The sequence below is a fragment of the Dipteris shenzhenensis genome, chromosome 25, assembly GCF_047967505.1.
Source record: "Dipteris shenzhenensis isolate YYH24624 ecotype China chromosome 25, Dip_SZ_1.0, whole genome shotgun sequence".
Lineage (NCBI taxonomy): Eukaryota > Viridiplantae > Streptophyta > Polypodiopsida > Gleicheniales > Dipteridaceae > Dipteris > Dipteris shenzhenensis.
Window position 1 is genome coordinate 1,792,702 of NC_141620.1, and position 17,304 is coordinate 1,810,005.

Below are 17,304 nucleotides of genomic sequence, written 5' to 3' on the forward strand. Positions count from 1 at the left end.
TTAGAACGCTATTTCTATTGACCAAAGATGCGGAAGGACATACACGGCTATGTTCAAAATTGTCAAATATGCCAAAAGGTCAAGGCTTCCCACAAGAAAGCGGCAGGCTTACTTATGCCATTGCCAATCCGCGACGGTCCTTTTTAGGACATAGGTATGGATTTCGTGAGTCCACTTCTAGCATCCGCAGGTACACGTAATACTTAATGTCTTACTATTGTTTGTCGCTTTAGTAAATATTGTATGCTTATTCCTTGCAAACAAACGGCCAGCGCTGAAGATGTAGCTTGTTTGTTTATTAAGTATTGGTATCCCATTGGAGGGTTGCCAAAGACCATCACATCCGACAGGGACTCTAAGTTTGTCTAATGATAATTTTGGTACTAAGCTGCAGATGTCCAGCCCTTTCCATCTGCAATTAAACGGCGAGACGGAAAAGTATAATGGTATGGCGTTTGATATTTTGAAAGCATATTGTCATTATGCTCAGGGAAAGTGGGAGGAGTTTTTTCCACTTGTGCAGACCATTCTGAACGATACCTATTCTTCAAGTATTGGTCGCACACCTTCTGAAGCGGCGTTTGGACGGCGGTTTACATCACTCCTCACCCGGATGGTGTCTCCATCTCTCGAAGACACAAAACCATCGAATCCATGGCAAAGATGACGGAGTCCGTGAAAAGCCGCATCACCAAAGCTCAAGCATCGTATACGTGCCAGGCTAACAAATCCAGATGAGATGTCCAGTAAAGAGGGGCAATGGGTGAATTTACGCATTATCAAGCAAAGATTGAAGCACGTGGGCAAGCGAGGCCCTAAGCTGTCCTTCAGGGGCTTCGGACCATTCCCTATTATTCAAAAGATCAACGATGTCACAATGAAGTTACGCCTTCCAAACAGTTGGACTATGCACAATGTATTTCATGTAGCTTGGTTAAAGCCATATTTTGGACCTCTTCTTTTAGAGATTTCAGACGAGCAACAACTTGAAGTTCTTGATGAAGCTGAAGTTTTGCAACCAGAACAGATCCTTCTTCATAAATTCAATTCCGTGATGGAGGCGCCCATGAAGTGTGGTTGGACGAAGATTTTTTCTAGGAGTTTCCACAGACATTGGCGGACTACTTGGAAGCAATGAACAGACTGCCAAGTTAAGGAGGGAATGTCACATGCACCCCTACACTTGGGTGTAAAGTGACACACTACCTACATCGACAAGTGCGTAATAGTTCCCTAATAGGAGATTTTGTCATATGTTGTGACCCCTTGTCTAGGGAAGTCAGGCACAAGCTACGTAAGTTAGTCTCTCAGCCTTAGGTCAACTCAGAATATCAGTCCTTGTTCACTATCACCCATTGTAGAACCGTAGGGTAGTGTTTCCGTCTTAGGTTTAGGGATAGTTTTAGATCCAGCCTAGGATAGGAGCCCTTCTGGGGCCCCCTCAGGGCTGGAACAAGTGAAGAGAATGGCATGGGAAGGGCTGCCTTTATACCCCTATGCTGCCATTTATGGGGCCTAGGGCTGCCTTTATGGGGCCTTGGGCTGGCATTTATGGGGCCTACGGCTGGCATTTATGGGGGCCTACGGCGGCATTTATGGGGCCAAGGGACCAGCCAACCAGCCCCAAAAGCCCTATAAATAGGGGGCCTCCAGACCCTCTTTCCTCATTCAGTTACCTCCTGCCTTCAGCCTCCTACAGCTCCTCTCTAGCCCCCTCTGAACAGCCTGACATTGCCCAGCAGTGGCCCTCTGAGCAGCCTCAGCCTTTGGCATCAGTTCAGCCCTCTGGGAAGGTGTTCACGGAGTGCATCAGACGGGGAGTCGGGACAATAAACGCAGTAAGGTTTGGGGTTTGTTTCAGCAGCTCTTTTCAGTTATCTCTTACAATTTTACACAGCTCATTCTCAACTCTATATTTCAGTCATCTTTCAGTTCTCTTATAGGATCTATCACTCCTAGCTTTCACTCTCTCACTCACGCAGTAACCCTGCATTCCAGTGGACAGCACAAGCCTCTCCCTTGCCTTGTAGAAGCGTCCTACATTGTCAGTGTGGACAGCATCAAGGTATCGGTAGTGGTCGGCATTGCTTCTCAGGTCTTTGGGTCTGCTCTACGTGTGCACAGTGAGCTCTTCAGAAGCGTGTTATCCGTGCTCTCTCGAAGAGTGTTCTTTGTATTTCTCAGTTCTCCAAGTATAAAGCAAATTCTCGCCCGATTGGGGGAGGGGGCCCTCAATGGGTACAGGGACCCAATCGGTTGTCGACTCTACTCTCTCTCTACCCTCATCTCCTTTCTCTCTCTATGGTGTACAACACTAATTTCTCGCTAAAGGTTTAAAGAAGGTCTTGCTGTGAATTACACGATCAGATTACCGTTGCATGTTACACATAGTGCAGCCTATTAGTCCCGCGTGAGAGTGGCAAGCATATGTATGCAGCCTCATGAAGGATCTTATGGAAAACTCCACAGCTCTCTAGTAGGAAAAATGTATTGCTGTATATCCCAAGTAGTGACTCCTCAACTTTGTCCTTGTAAGCTACCACTTGTTTGAAGTCTAGACGGGGGCGTGTGGGTTGGGCTGCCACTTCAAGTGGTGGCCGTCTGGTGGGGTTCATGAGAAGTGTAGATGGAGTGCTGGCATAGTCAATGACACTTTTTCTGGTGGGGGTGTGGCATGTGAATGCTCTTGCGTTTGTCCATTTACGCATGCCATTTAGAGTCAGGAGTCTAATGTTTCCACACATCCAAGGCATTTTCCATGGTGGTCGTGGTTGTGTGCTGCATCCTTTAAGATGCAGTCCCAACCTATGTTAAATACGTCATCCTGATTTCCTACCTCACCTAGGGGTATGAGGCGTTTGACTTAACATGCATGTGGTGTGTCCGAGTGCAAGCATTCATGTCACCTAGGATCACATTGTCACCCTGTTTGGGTGACGTCCCTCTCTAGCTCTAAATGGGTCATTGTCCATGTCTGTGTATGGGCCAAGTACGTGGACTAAAGATGCATGATATAACAACCAGCACTGTATAGGGGTTGGGAGTTCGGATCTAGTTTCAGCTAGATGTATCTCATACATCGTAGTTGAATCATTCTTCTTAGCCCCCTTTGGCATTGGCAGCCAAAATCCAAAATTCACTCAATTTGGCATTGAAGGGATTGGGTCAGTCCTATTCAGATCATTGTGATGACGTTAAAATTGTTCAGGTGGCATGCTAGCTCAATTGTAGGCTTTTGAACATGGTTTGTGTCCAAGTGGTGAGCTAGTCTTTTGCCACTTCATTAAAACATATCAGACAATCTTTCAAGAAAAAGTGATAGCAGGGTCTTCCAAGCAGAACCTGTCTTGTAACGACGTTAAGTGACAGGTATAGCGGTACAGTTCGGGTAAATATTCTCCCTCAACCAAGCACAGTGGATTAGATTCTATATGGGAGGTGCTGTTATTGACACTGTTCATAACCAAGCACAATGGATTAGATTGTACAAGCACAGTGATTTGATTCTATATGGGAGATGCTGCTATTGACACTGTTCATAGCCTTTTGATCACTAGGTGAAAGATACCAAATTGTTAAATGTTTCAGCCTATGTGAAACCCCTTGACATAATGGAAAATGTACCTGTTCGCTATGCTTTGTCACAAATTTCATTGGATTGTTGACCTATTGTATGGAAAATACCTTATGTCAATCTGCTGCAAACATATTGTTAGAACATGTCAACATGATATTGCATAGTAATCGTGGAGGAAATGGACTAGACGATGTAAATGGGTACAACATGCCTCCTACATAATGCTTGGTTGTTAATAATGCTAAGTATAAATTTCTGGAATGTCTATCCTGGAGAAAAGCATCCAGACAATTGTCATGCAAGAAAATCAACTTAGAATTGTCCAGTACAGTAAATGTATCTTCATGTATTAACCTTTATATGCTTAAAGTTAACTGCTTAGAATGTTTACTCTCATTTTTTTTGAAATGGAATGCAGAATTCAAGTCATAATGTCCTTGTTCGAGCATTTCAGTTGGCATTGTCTCTGAGAACTGTAGCGCTTGATACAAATGGTAAGCTTATACCGCTTAGTGGCCTGACCCATTCAGGTTTTCTCATTGTATCTGGTTTTTCCAGTCTTACTGACCCTTTGGTCTTTCAGAGATTTAATAAACTCTCTCTCTCTCTCTCTCTATCTATCTATCTATTCCCCCCTTCCTCACTCCCTCTACCTTCCTCTTCACTCTTCACGTTCCCTCTTCTAGCATGCTGCTTCCTTACAGCTTCCAGATGTCCATGTCCAAGACAAAAAATCCGGTTGCTTTTTCCATGCTCTCTTTCTTAGTCCTAGAGAACTGAGCTGGATGGAATTAGAAATAGAGTTTTAGGATCCTTGAACATAGAATCAAAATCCAAAATAGGGAGTTTCAAATCCCATTTCCTTTTTTAGTCTTCAAGCTTTTACTATTTTTGATGTCATGCATTCCTAAGTAGTATGTTCCTTTCATATATGCTCCCCTTCCCCCCCTTCCCCTCTTGTTCCTTGTGCTTGCATGGGTGGTTTTTTTGTAACTTGACATCAATTATTCATACCAATGATGCGCTACTAGCTTCTTTTCTATGAAGAAGTGTGTGATCCTTTGTTGCTCGATTTCTTAGCCAAGTGCTGGTCGCATCAGTGCTTGCAGCCTCTGATACAAAAAGATTTATGGGCGCCGCTGTAGGAAGATTTTTAGGAATTCAATGCACCTAGGATGAATAGCCAACCATATAACTATTTTAGCCATGCATAATAGATGAATGTATTGGTGACTTGAACAAGCAGCGACTCAATAGCAAGCCATTCATGTCTAATATGACAGTCATCCTTGGCATATACAAAGAAATTGGATGTGGATGTAGATCGAGATTCTCCTTGAAGTTGCTGGCTTCTATATGCCACCGTGAGCCCAAACCTCCATACACACCAAAATCCGAGGACAAATATTGGGCCAGCCAACACCACCCCACTTGAGGCACAGTCGTTGCAGCATCGCAACATCAAGGTGCTTCATGGAACCCCCAAATGAGATGCACGAAGCAAGCCAGAGGATGACAGATGTAGACCTTGGACATGCTCTAAAGACACCAAGATTCCTAGCCAGGCCCACTCAGCTTCAACAGCTCCTAACCAATCTTGGAATGAGGTTACCCACACCAGTGTACCCGATCACCGCACAACGAATTGCTTCGTGGCATAGTGGTGCAGACCAAAGGACAACAGATGAAGGTGGTTGATTTATTTGAAAGACATTAGAGGCTTTAGTACATGCTCCATTCTGGCATGCAGTATCTTCTAGAGTGTTTTTATAGTTTCCTTCACTACATACGTAGAGATATATGAGACACATCTAGTTCCCCTATATGGGGTGTAGTCGAACATGGTGTATTTCAAATTTTGGTTTGATAGACCTTTTCGATCTTTGGCACACATTTTCTCTCTCTCTCTCTCTCTCTCTCTCTCTCTCTCTATATATATATATATATATATATATATATATAACCGACACTGTCCTCACACATTGCATATGAGTAACAACACCATCCACACACCACATACAATGACATCCACTTCGACTATAGTTTATCCCTTGGTTACGCTGCCTGTCTTTTTACCCTACTCACAGGGTCGAGCTGCTGCGATCACCCGTTCCCCTTCCCTGTTGGAATAGGGTTGGTCACCTCCCCATCTGTGAGCCCCAAATGAGGAGTGCAAAGGGGCTGGACCATAGGATGACATGGCTGCCACATGGGCAGGACCCGCAAAATGCTCACAGCAAAACAGATAAAAATGGGGCTGCCACATGGGCAGCACATGGACTGCCATGTGGGCAGCAGGACTAGAGAAGTACCTGGCAGTTGGAAACCACCATGGAGGGCAGATACGACGCGACTATGCCACATGACTGTCCACGATTGGAGAGGGTCTGACTGTGCAGGGAATCCAGCCAGAAACAGGGTGATACATCAGCAATGATGTCAGCAGCAGTACTGGACAGTACAGAAAGCTGTATGGAGGTGTTTGCAGGTAATCCGGAGGCTTGAATAGGCCTGGAACAGAGACGGATCTGCAGGGTAAGGTTGTGCACTGTTTTGGACAGATTTGGAAGGTCAGAAGACCCAGAAACAGGTCGGGTTAGGGCTGGTGGACAGGCCTGGGCCAGTGGCAGCCTGTCACCTGGCCAGGCAGGGCAAGCCAGCCCTCAAATCATGTGCCCCCACCAGGGACTGATTCACAGACCAGCAAGTCGGTGGTGGGGGACTGATTGGGTCGGCTATTTGGCCCCTACCATGTCAGCCAGTTTGAGGGGCATTCAGCCCTATATAAAGGAGGAATTTGGGCCTCACTTGGTATCCACTAGAGCAGCAACAAAGCCAGGTCAGAGAGGACCATGCGGGCTCGGGGATCTAGAGGTGCCAAGGTGATAGTACTATAACATTTGGTAAGGTCAGAGGACCATGGTTTGGTGGGACTTTGAGCCTCTCTTTTGTATTGTGTCCATTTGAGGATGGATATATATTATGCTATATCTCTCTTGTTCACAATCTATTTACTGGCTTGCACACACACACACACACATGGTTGTGAAGTACACATAAGGAAAGAAATTTTGCATTCCGTAGTTAAACACTTCTGTGTTCAATTTCCAAGCTGCTCTCGATCTTTCGTTGCGGGATACCTTATGTATAGGTTGATTTCTAACATTCCCTTCATAATGCCGTCCTCCAGATTTTCTAATACGTCACATGTTTTGTTCGCCCGCCACGTATTGGATGATTGCTTTGCAATAGCTAGTACGATGATGAGTGTAAGGCATTACGCTACCAACTTAGTGTTGGGTGCAGTCTGCAGAAAGCAATGGAACGGGAGTGGAGTGCGGAAAGCAAACAACGAGCTGGAGCAAAACATAGTACTGCTCAAATGGATAAGAGGAAAATTCAAAGGGTGGCCTATATGGCCCCCAAGTCAACCATATGGTTGACTAGAGAAGTCAACTCATAGAGTTGACCTGACCTACAAGGTTCATACTAGGGCTAAGTGCTAACAAACCCCCCTCCATGGTATGGCTGAAGTATCCTGGAAATATCTCAGGAATACCTAGAAACTACATCATGGTTGCACATATTTGTCCTAGAGGGATATAGCAACCTATGATGTGTACAAAGTGATCCCTCACGAAACAAAAGGAGCAAGTGTTAAGGCATGTCGAAATGCGTGAAACTTGGGCTGTGGTAAAGCTTTCGTGAAAAGATTTGCCAAGTTGTCCTCGTCGGTGGGAACATAGGACAACTAGATGTCTCCACCAAGAAGTCGCTCTCGAACATAGTAATATGGACCACAATATGCTTTGTGTGCGCATGAAACACTGGGTTTCTAGCAACCGCCAAAGCACTCTGGCTGTCGGTGTAGATTGTAGTAGAGGCAGGCAGAATGATATCAAGATCTGCAAGTAACTTGCGAAGCCAAACACACTATACAGTAGCTGTGAAAGCTGCTATGTACTCAGCCTCACACCTGGATGTGGCAACTGTAGGTTTACGTCTTGCTGAACCAAGAGATGCATGAAGCTCCAAGCATAAAACAGTAGCCGTTGTGTAACACCCTAGTGTCGTAACGTCCTCATGAATGCATGCAAAACAATGGGGGCCTCTGAACCATAGAGTAAACCCAAATGCTGCATGGCCTTCAAGTATCGCTTCACTGCTTGCTAATGCTGTGTACTAGGCTTGTGCATGTACTTGCTGAGCTGGGAAATGGCATACTGAAGATCAGACTGGGTATGACAGAGGTATATGAGGCAACCAACAGCCTGTTGATAAAGGGATGCATCAAATGGCGGACTTCCATCCTCGGAGGAGAAACAAAAGCGAGGCTCCAATGGAGTAGAAACTAGCTTGCAATGCTCGAACTGGAAGCGGTCAAGGAGCTGTCCAATATACTTGGACTGACTCATCATTATACCCCCCTCAACATTTGCAAATTGTATGCCCAAATAATAGTGCAACCGGCCCATATCTGTCATGGCAAAAGACTGCTGTAAATCAGCCTTGAAATCTGCAATTGTATCCATATCTGGCTCAGTGATAAGCATGTCATCCATATATAAAATCAGAGTTAAAAAATCTGATGCACTCTTTTGGACATAAAGAGTGGCCTCGGTTGGGCTGTTTTGAAAGCCACAAGCTGTCAAAAATGCATGTATCTTTGCATACCATGCCCGGGGTGCCTGCTTCAAGCCATAGAGGGCTTTTCTAAGCCGGCAAACCATATTTTCAGAACCTAATTGTTAAAAACCAGGTGGCTGAGTGAGACCTCTTCCCGAAGATCACCATGAAGGAAGGCAGTCTTGATGTCCAGCTGATGAACCTCCCAATGCCGATGAGATGCCATAGCAATAACACACCTGATAGTAGTAATGTGTGAGGTGGGAGAAAAGGTCTCCTCAAAGTCAATGCCGTGATGCTGTGCATATCCCTTGTGCAACCAAGCGGGCTTTGAGGCGGTCAACACTGCCATCAGCTTTCCTTTTCACCTTGTAGACCCACTTTGTGCCTATGGCACGCTTGCCTGCTGGCAAGTCACACAACTCCCGAGTGTCGTTTGCATGAATGGATTCAAGCTCAGCCTTCATGGCATCCATCCATTCCTTGCTGTCAAAGGCATCCTTGTGACATAAAGGTTTCTCATTGCAAGCAGTAGCAACCAAAGCTACAGCCAAATAGTTGCCATGCATTTGTTTATGTGCACCTTTGGTGCGGGCTGGCAAAGGCTCAGCTTGTTTGCTGTCCCTGAGTGTGACTGATTTTTGTTGTTTAATGACAGCACTCTCCTGTGCAACTGCCTGCTCAATAGCATGATCATCAACTCAAGGCATATCAGGCTGAGTAGGAGCTATTGGAGGACGATGTGCACTGGTAGAAGTGTATGGCACAACACTCTGCACTGGCTGCTCTGGATTTGTGGGTGACTGAAAGAGAGGCAACTATGTATCAAAGACATCTGAGGAATCAACAATAAGCTGTTTTTTTCGCATTCCAGCCAAGGTAAAGGCACATTTTCAGTGAATACAACATCCCTTCTGGCCACGACAATGCCCGTGCTGGGCTGATACAACCTGTATCCCTTGCTCTCTGTGCTATATCCAATGAATATGCATTTTACAGCTTTGTCTTCAAGCTTGTGCCTCAGTTGAGATGGCACATGAGCATAAGTCAATGACCCGAACACCCACATATGAGAAATTTCAGGTTTGCAACCATGCCATGCCTCGTAAGGTGTGATAGTCTTCAATGCCTTTGTGGGTGCCCGATTGAGCACATAGGTGGAGCACATGACAGCATCCAACCAAAACTTATTTGGCAAAGACTTCCCTTTGAGCATGCATCTGCCCATTTCCAACTTTGGCCTATTGTTCCTCCCGTTCTGCTCTAGAGTATAAGGCACTGTACATTGATGATAATACCCCGAGCTGCCAAAAAATCATAGATTCACGGTACATGTACTCCCCCCCCCTGTCAGTCCGTAGAGTAAGAAGCTTGTTCCTTGATTCATTTTCGGCCATGGAAAGCCAATGTTTGAAGCATGGGAACACATCAGATTTGGCCTTCATGCCATATATCCAAGCAATCTGGTGTAGTGATTCACAAAAGTAGAAAAGTAAAGGTAGCCCCCAAGAGATGCTGTCCGCATCGGCCTGCACACATCACTATGCACAAGGTGAAGCTTCCTGGATGCACCAACTGTCCCATCTTTTGGAAATGAGAAATGGTGCATTTTACCCAACAAGCATGCCTCACAAACATGTTTAGCTGGTGCATGCATGGGTGGGAGAGCAACCACCGTGTCCTGTGAATGCATTTTAACCAAGCTTCTGTAGTTGATATGACCCAACCTCGCATGCCATAAGTGGGAATATGAAATTACAGATTCAGCCACCAAATTTGCCTCTATAGCAGGCTGCTTGTCATAAACATCAAAATGATATAGCCCAGAAGAAAGTGACCCAGTAAGTACTATGCTGTCATCGTACCGGTTGTCATACACAGCACATTGATAACCATCAAAGAGGATCCGAAAGCCATTCAAGGATATGGCTGCGATGGAGATGAGGTTCTTCTTGATACCAGGGACAAACAAAACGTCCATGAGTGTGATTGTATCACTTGAAATTGAAGTGACCTCGATCTGGCCAATCCCTTTCACAAGAAATGATGCATTGTTGGCACTTGTCACTGTGCCACCATGTGGAGCAGTCCCCAATGTCTGAAAGAGTGATTTGCAAGAAGTGATGTGCTTGGAAGCACAATTGTCGAAGCTCCAATCTGACTTAGAATCTAAGACAGACAAGGCTGAAGCATGCTTCTTTGGATGGTATTGGTATGTCACCATGAAAGCTCGCCCTGGTATGAGCCTTGTAGGTCAGGTCAACTCGATGAATTGACTTATTTGGTCAACCATATGGTTGACTTGGGGGCCATATAAGCCACCCTTTATATTTTCCTCTTATCCATTTGTAACAGAGGGTTACTTTTTACTTAGGCTAAAAGTTAGTAGAAAGGCCTTTATTGGCTTGTAAGTGTTTTCTTCTTTTTTTAGGGGATACCATAAGTTGCCACGTGGCATCCTAGGAGGTAATCCCATAAGCAATATTGCTTTGTACTGCCCTAGGCCATACCTATATAAGGGCTCTTGTTGTACTTGGCAATTAATTCATGACTTGTACTTCATTACTGAAATAGAATATACAACAAGAGTTCAATACTCAGCTGAATTCTAAAAAGGATTGACTTCCTCCTGTCCTTGTGCAGCCCCTCACAAGTCCCTATTGAAGATCCAGCCCATGATCTTCCTCTCCTACCTTTTTCCGAAAACATAAGGTACTTCACTACTCTAACTTTCCTGCATATTCTACCAAATTTAGGGGAGTTTATTGTCAGTTAGGAGCAGTCCTGTTGCATTGGTATCAGAGCACTTTTCGTGGGAATTTGTGGGAAATTCTTTGTCCAATCACTTTGAAATTTGGAGCATCTACTCTTGAGCCTAGGGCCTACCTCTGTGCAAAAATTCAGCGCCAGAAGTGCTCTGTGTTGTGAGCTGCCACATGGCAGGCTCTGAGAAACCTTGATTTTCAAAGTGCTCAGAATTTGGGGCTTTTTGCATCAGTGGAAAGCCCTTGCTTCCTTGATCATTTCTATGCGTGAGATTCCTAAAAGGATGGAGGATTGAGTCAACATTGAGGTTTTTTCCTCTCTGGCGCAAGAAAGTGAAGAAAGCGACGATCTGCCGTTTTCCTGCACCAAATTAGGACATTCTTGGCTTGATGTGTTCGCCCTAATCTCATAAGGCTGCCCCATAAGTCTGGTGGTGATCCGAGACTATTTGGAGGAGTTATGAGCTATTTTGACTGGCTGGCATGGAGGAACTGCTGCGAACTTCAGATGTACAGCTCCATTTCGGGTCAGCTCTAGTGCAGATGGTCGCCTAGCTCCATGAATGCAACTGACAAAGTGTAATAGTAATCTAGTTTTTTGTTACTGAGAATTTTGAAAATTCAGTGCAACAGCTAGCGCAAAATTGCTATTTGCCAAAGTTTCTAGCAATTTCTAGCCATCCAGGTGTAATGTTATGAAATTCTACTCCTGATTGGCCCTTTAGTTCAGTCTTAGCATAAGGATCACCTAAACAAGTGGGAAATTTCAAATTTTCTCTCAAAAATTTGACGTGCGAAATTAGGGCAAAACTAGCATTTGGGGCTTTTGGTACTGGTTTTGATGAGGGCTTAAGACAGTCCATTTACTCTAGATTCAAGTCATTGAAGATGCCTGTCAAGAGGTCTAATGGTCAAGCTGGTAAGCAGCCAATGGGTATCTTTGATTCCATCCCAGAAAAGGAATCAGTTGATGATCAGGCTGTAGTTTCTGAGCCCAATGATCCTCATGTTGGCAATGTTCAAGGGGATTTAGCAGCAACTCCTCAAGTACAAGCATCCCTTAACCAAGAGCAGATCATAAAGAGTTGTATGGACCCAATGCTACAGATATTCAAGGAGTTAACCAATGAGATTAAGACCAATAATCAGAGGATTGACCAAAGGATGCAGAACATGTTTGCCACTTTTAATAAAAGGTTTGATCAGTTCAGGAGAAGCCAAATTTATGATTGGAAGAGACATGTGGATCCCCAAATTGATGGAGACTCAGGTTCATATGATGATGATCATCATCCTATACATGTAACTGAACTGGTTGGTTTTATGGCTTCTGCCCGAAGGACCTATCACTCTAGTGGAGTTATAGCTCATATGGATAAGGATTCAGCACATGGTAAGACTCCTAATAATAATAGTTCAGCAACTGAAGAGTTGTGTCAAAAATTCCATGAATATAAGTTGCTACCACCAGACCTTAGGGCAGCAATGACATTCCAGCAATATATACAAACAGTTAAATCTATTGAACCAAAAGGACTTGTTCATCAAGACAAAGATATGAAAGACAAGATTATACTTCCTAAGTTCAAAGGTGATTCTACCTCTTGCGAGGAATTGGAGGAATGGCTCAGCAAGATGGATGATTACTTCCTTCTATATTCAAAGAGTGATCAAGGTAAGGAGTTGGGCAGGGCTTTGGATGCCGATCAGATGTTCTGTGGGAATCCTGTGCCAGTTACTCCCTTGATAGGGAAGCTCTGTCTTCATGTACAGAGTTATGTGGATCATGAAGACTTCTTTATTTCTCCACTGAGACATCATGATGTAGTCTTGGGAATAACCCAAATACAATTGGAAGGAAAAGACTTTGGGTATTGGTCACTTTGGGACTAAGCCTATGGTCAAAGGGGTTTCCAATGATGAAAGCAAACTTCTTGCACCTGCTACAACTTCTTCTATTTCTAGGTTGCCCACAGTGTATGGCAGTGGCATGGGACAACCTAAGGCTTACAAGGCTATAGATGTAAAGTCATTCTTTAAACCCACTCCAAAGGATGATCTGAGTGATAAAAGAAACAAGTTGGTTAAGCAGTTATCTCAAGATGACAGGAAGAAGAAGAATTTGTGCCACCTTTGTGGTGAGAAGTGGACCCCTGAACATAGGAATGTGTGCAAAGCAAAAACAGGAGCAAATTTGAGCTTGATTCTAGAGATTGATGAGGATTTATCTCCTAATACTTCTACAGCAGAATCTGAATTTCATGAATATTAGGACTGTGTAAATGAAGGCCTTGATGATGATGAGGATCATAGTTCCAAAGGGGGGACCACCTTTCCCTTTGATCTAGGTGGGTTATCCATGTATGACACCATACTTATGGATGATAGTTTGCCAAGGTGCTCAAATAGATCTAGACAATGGAACATTGAAGTTGTTGAAGGATATGAGGATGAGATCAGAAATTCTGATGGAAATGATGCTGTGAATGATGATGAAGTGTATTGGGATACACAATCAGTTGAACAGCATATCTCCTGATGTTTTTATGGGCTGCAAAGGCTATCAAACCCTTAGGTTAAAAGGAACAATCAATAACAGACCAGTGCACATTTTGTCCTTAATTTCTGCAAGAAGAATGGCCAGACACACCAAAAGTGTTTGTGGAGTCTATGCTATTGCCTTTAGGACAGAACGTGGGCTTTATCAATTCAAAGTGATGGCATTTGGCCTAACCAATGCACCTGTAACTTTCCAGGCCCTAATGAACAAGGTATTGCAGCCTTTCCTCTATAAATTTGTGTTGGTATTCTTTGATGATACACTGATCTACAGCAAAACGAAAGAAGAGCATTTATTGCATGTCCAGCAAGTATTGGAAGTATTGAGGACACACCAGTTCTATGCCAAATCAAGTAAATGCACTTTCATGGCTAAAGAAGTGGAATATTTGGGCCATATTGTCAGCAGTAGTGGCATTAAGGCAGATCCCAGCAAGGTAAAGTGTGTAAAGGATTGGCCTATACCTTAGAATATCACCCAGCTGAGAGGGTTCCTTGGTCTAGCATCATTTTATAGAAGGTTTATAAGGCATTTTGCCAAATTTGCAGCTTCTCTCACTTATCTTCTAAAAAAGAATGATTTCCAATGGTCTGATAGTGCCAACAAGAGCTTTGAAGCATTAAAGGAGGCATTAACTTCAGCGCCTATCTTGGTATGTCCTGATTTCTCTCAACCTTTTATAATTGAGGCTGATGCTAGATTGGAGCTGTCCTTAAGCAGAGTCATGGAATTATTGCCTTTGAAAGTCGGAAATTGGATGACAAGGAGTGGGCTTGTACTTTATCATCTATTACTGATCCATGGCATTCAAGAAGAGTATCTCAATGATCCTCAAGCAGCTGCTATGTTCCTAGACTTGCAAGATCCTGACTGTCAGCAATATCCCAATTTCAAGCTGCACAATGGGCTCTTGTAGTATAATGATAGAATATTTCTTACTGAAAATTCCTCCTATAAGCTGCTAATCTTGCAGGAATTTCACTCATCTCCTATGGCTGGGCATATAGGCCTCAACAAGATGTATGATAAGGTAAAACAGAGTTTTTACTGGAAGGGGCTTTGGAAGGACGTTCTTGCTCATGTTCAAAGTGTAAGCCCTATCAACAAAACAGGGAGTTGAATTTGAGGCCAGCTGGTCTACTACAACCTCTACCTATACCTCAAGGTAAATGGACACATATCAGCATGGACTTTATTACAGGTCTACCAGTGACCTCTAAGAGTTGGAACAGTATCTTTGTGGTTGTTGATAGACTTACTAAAGCTGCCCACTTCATTCCTACTAAGACCCAATTTACAGCTTCCAAGGTGGCTAAGCAATTCATGGAGAATGTGTTTAAATTACATGGACTTCCTCAGGAGATTGTGAGTGATCGTGATGCTAAGTTCATGGGGCATTTTTGGCAAGAGCTTTTCAGCTCTATGGGAACACTTCTTACCCCAAGTACAGCAGATCACCCCCAAACTGATGGGCAAACAGAGAGGGTTAACCGCTGGTTGGAAGAGTATCTAAGGCATTTTTGCTTTGAGACCCAAGCATCGTGGGATCAATGGTTGCATCTAGCTGAATTTTGTTATAATACCACCAAGCACACTTCAATTGGTATGAGCCCTTTTGAAGCCATGTTTGGCTGTAAAGCTCATGTCCCATCAACCATTATTGATCAAGCATTGACAAGCCAGCAAGCCAAGGATGATTTGGCTCACATGACTGCTCTATTACAGCAATGTAAAGATAATATGGTAAGGGCCCAAGCAAGGATGAAGGATTATGCTGATGAGCACAGGAGAGATCTTCATTTTGAAGAAGGGAATTATGTATTTCTCAGATTACATAAGTCTAGGCATGCTTCTTTGAAAGGTAATACCAATGTTAAACTTGCTCATAGGTATTATGGACCTTACAAGGTTTTGAGGAAAGTTGGGGAAGTGGCTTATGAGTTGGAGCTTCCACCATCCTCTAGAATACACAAAGTATTCCATGTATCACTGCTCAAGAAGTATTTGGGGCCTAAGGAGCAAGTTATGGAAGAGCTACCTCCTATGGATGAAGAGGGTCAAATTGAGTATATACCTGAGAAGATCCTTGGATTTAGAGATCATGTGTTGAGGAACAAGTCCTACATGGAATATCTTATCAAATGGAGAGGTCTACCTGATGAGGAGTCTTCTTGGCAGCCATCTACAATTGTGGAGCAGTACCCTTAATTGCTCAACTGAATTCTATGGCCAAAATTGAGTCTTTATGAGCAGATTTGATTTTCTCTTGCTATATAGCATATATGGACATGCTGCAGCCAGCATTCACTATCCTTTCTCAGATCAGCATGTCTCTCACTGGATTATATGATCAGATCTGTTATATTGGACAGCATAGCTCTTCCACCCAATTCCTTGATTTCTTGGGAATATTATATGATCCATTTACAGATCAGCATGCCTACAAGGAGGTATTGACTGAGAAACTTCATTGTTCAGTTGATATGACCAGAATTGAGCTGTTTAGGTTTACAAGGAGCATTGTATGTCCAGGTTACAGCCTTTTCAAATTTGAGGACAAATTTCTATTTGAGGAGGGAGGATTGTAACATAGGGTTACTTTTTACTTAGGCTAAAAGTTAGTAGAAAGGCCTTTATTGGCTTGTAAGTGTTTTCTTCTTTTTTTAGGGGATACCATAAGTTGCCACGTGGCATCCTAGGAGGTAATCCCATAAGCAATATTGCTTTGTACTGCCCTGGGCCATACCTATATAAGGGCTCTAGTTGTACTTGGCAATTAATTCATGGTTTGTACTTCATTACTGAAATAGAATATACAGCAAGAGTTCAATACTCAGCTGAATTCTAAAAAGGATTGACTTCCTCCTGTCCTTGTGCAGCCCCTCACAAGTCCCTGTTGAAGATCCAGCCCATGATCTTTCTCTCCTACCTTTTTCCTAAAACATAAGGTACTTCACTACTCTAACTTTCCTGCATATTCTACCAAATTTAGGGGAGTTTACTATCAGTTAGGAGCAGTCCTGTTGCACCATTTGAGCAGTACTACGTTTTGCTCCAGCTTTTTGTTTGCTTCCCGCACTCCACTCCCGTTCCATTGCTTCCTGCACCCAATAGTGGTATCAGAGCAGGTTCTCTTGCTCCTACCTGCCTTCCCTCATGCTCTCCCATTGCTCCAGCTCAATTCGGTGCCTCATTTGATCGCCAAAAACCTGTTTTTTGAGTAGAAAAACAGTTCAAGGCTGTTTTTGGACTTTTTGAGGTCCGATTTTGACGTTATTTGAAATTTTCGAGCTGCCTGCATACAAGCGACCCTGCTTGCACCATCTCGGCTAAATTTTTTTTTGCCTGTACAATTGTATGGACGGCCATTCTATCATTGCTTTTTCAGTCAAGACACATATCATTCCTCACATTCAGTCTTGCAAAACATCAAAGGCTGCATGGGACATCTTGGCTAACCTTCACTAGGTTCGCAATGAGGCACGTGTTGCTTTCTTACGCAGGCAATTTGAGAGTGTCAAAATGGAATTAATTGATAGTGATTGCCAGTCCCATAGATATTGAAGGGTCTCCATTGGACATTAATACAATCATATTATATCGTATCACCTTTTTGGGGGAGTTACCTTTCAGCTACTAACTGGAAGGCATTTGAGAGGCTACAGGTGATCATGGGATCTAGGATGATTCGGAGTAAGCCTTCAGTTCCCCATCATATAATACAGGCAGAATTCGCCATGACACCTCTCCAGGTGGACGTCCTCTGTGAGTTTTCT

The 17,304-nt window shown here is 43.6% G+C and overlaps 1 protein-coding gene across 1 annotated transcript in view; it reads left to right on the top strand.

Annotated features, from left to right (window-relative positions):
* The window catches only part of LOC147885297 (protein SEMI-ROLLED LEAF 2-like), a 76,601-nt gene that overhangs the window by 39,250 nt on the left and 20,047 nt on the right, over positions 1-17,304 (top strand). The window contains exon 14 of the mRNA XM_087396962.1: positions 3,996-4,071. Coding sequence (XP_087253088.1) covers positions 3,996-4,071 — 76 coding nt within the window. The remainder of the gene's footprint in view (positions 1-3,995; positions 4,072-17,304) is intronic.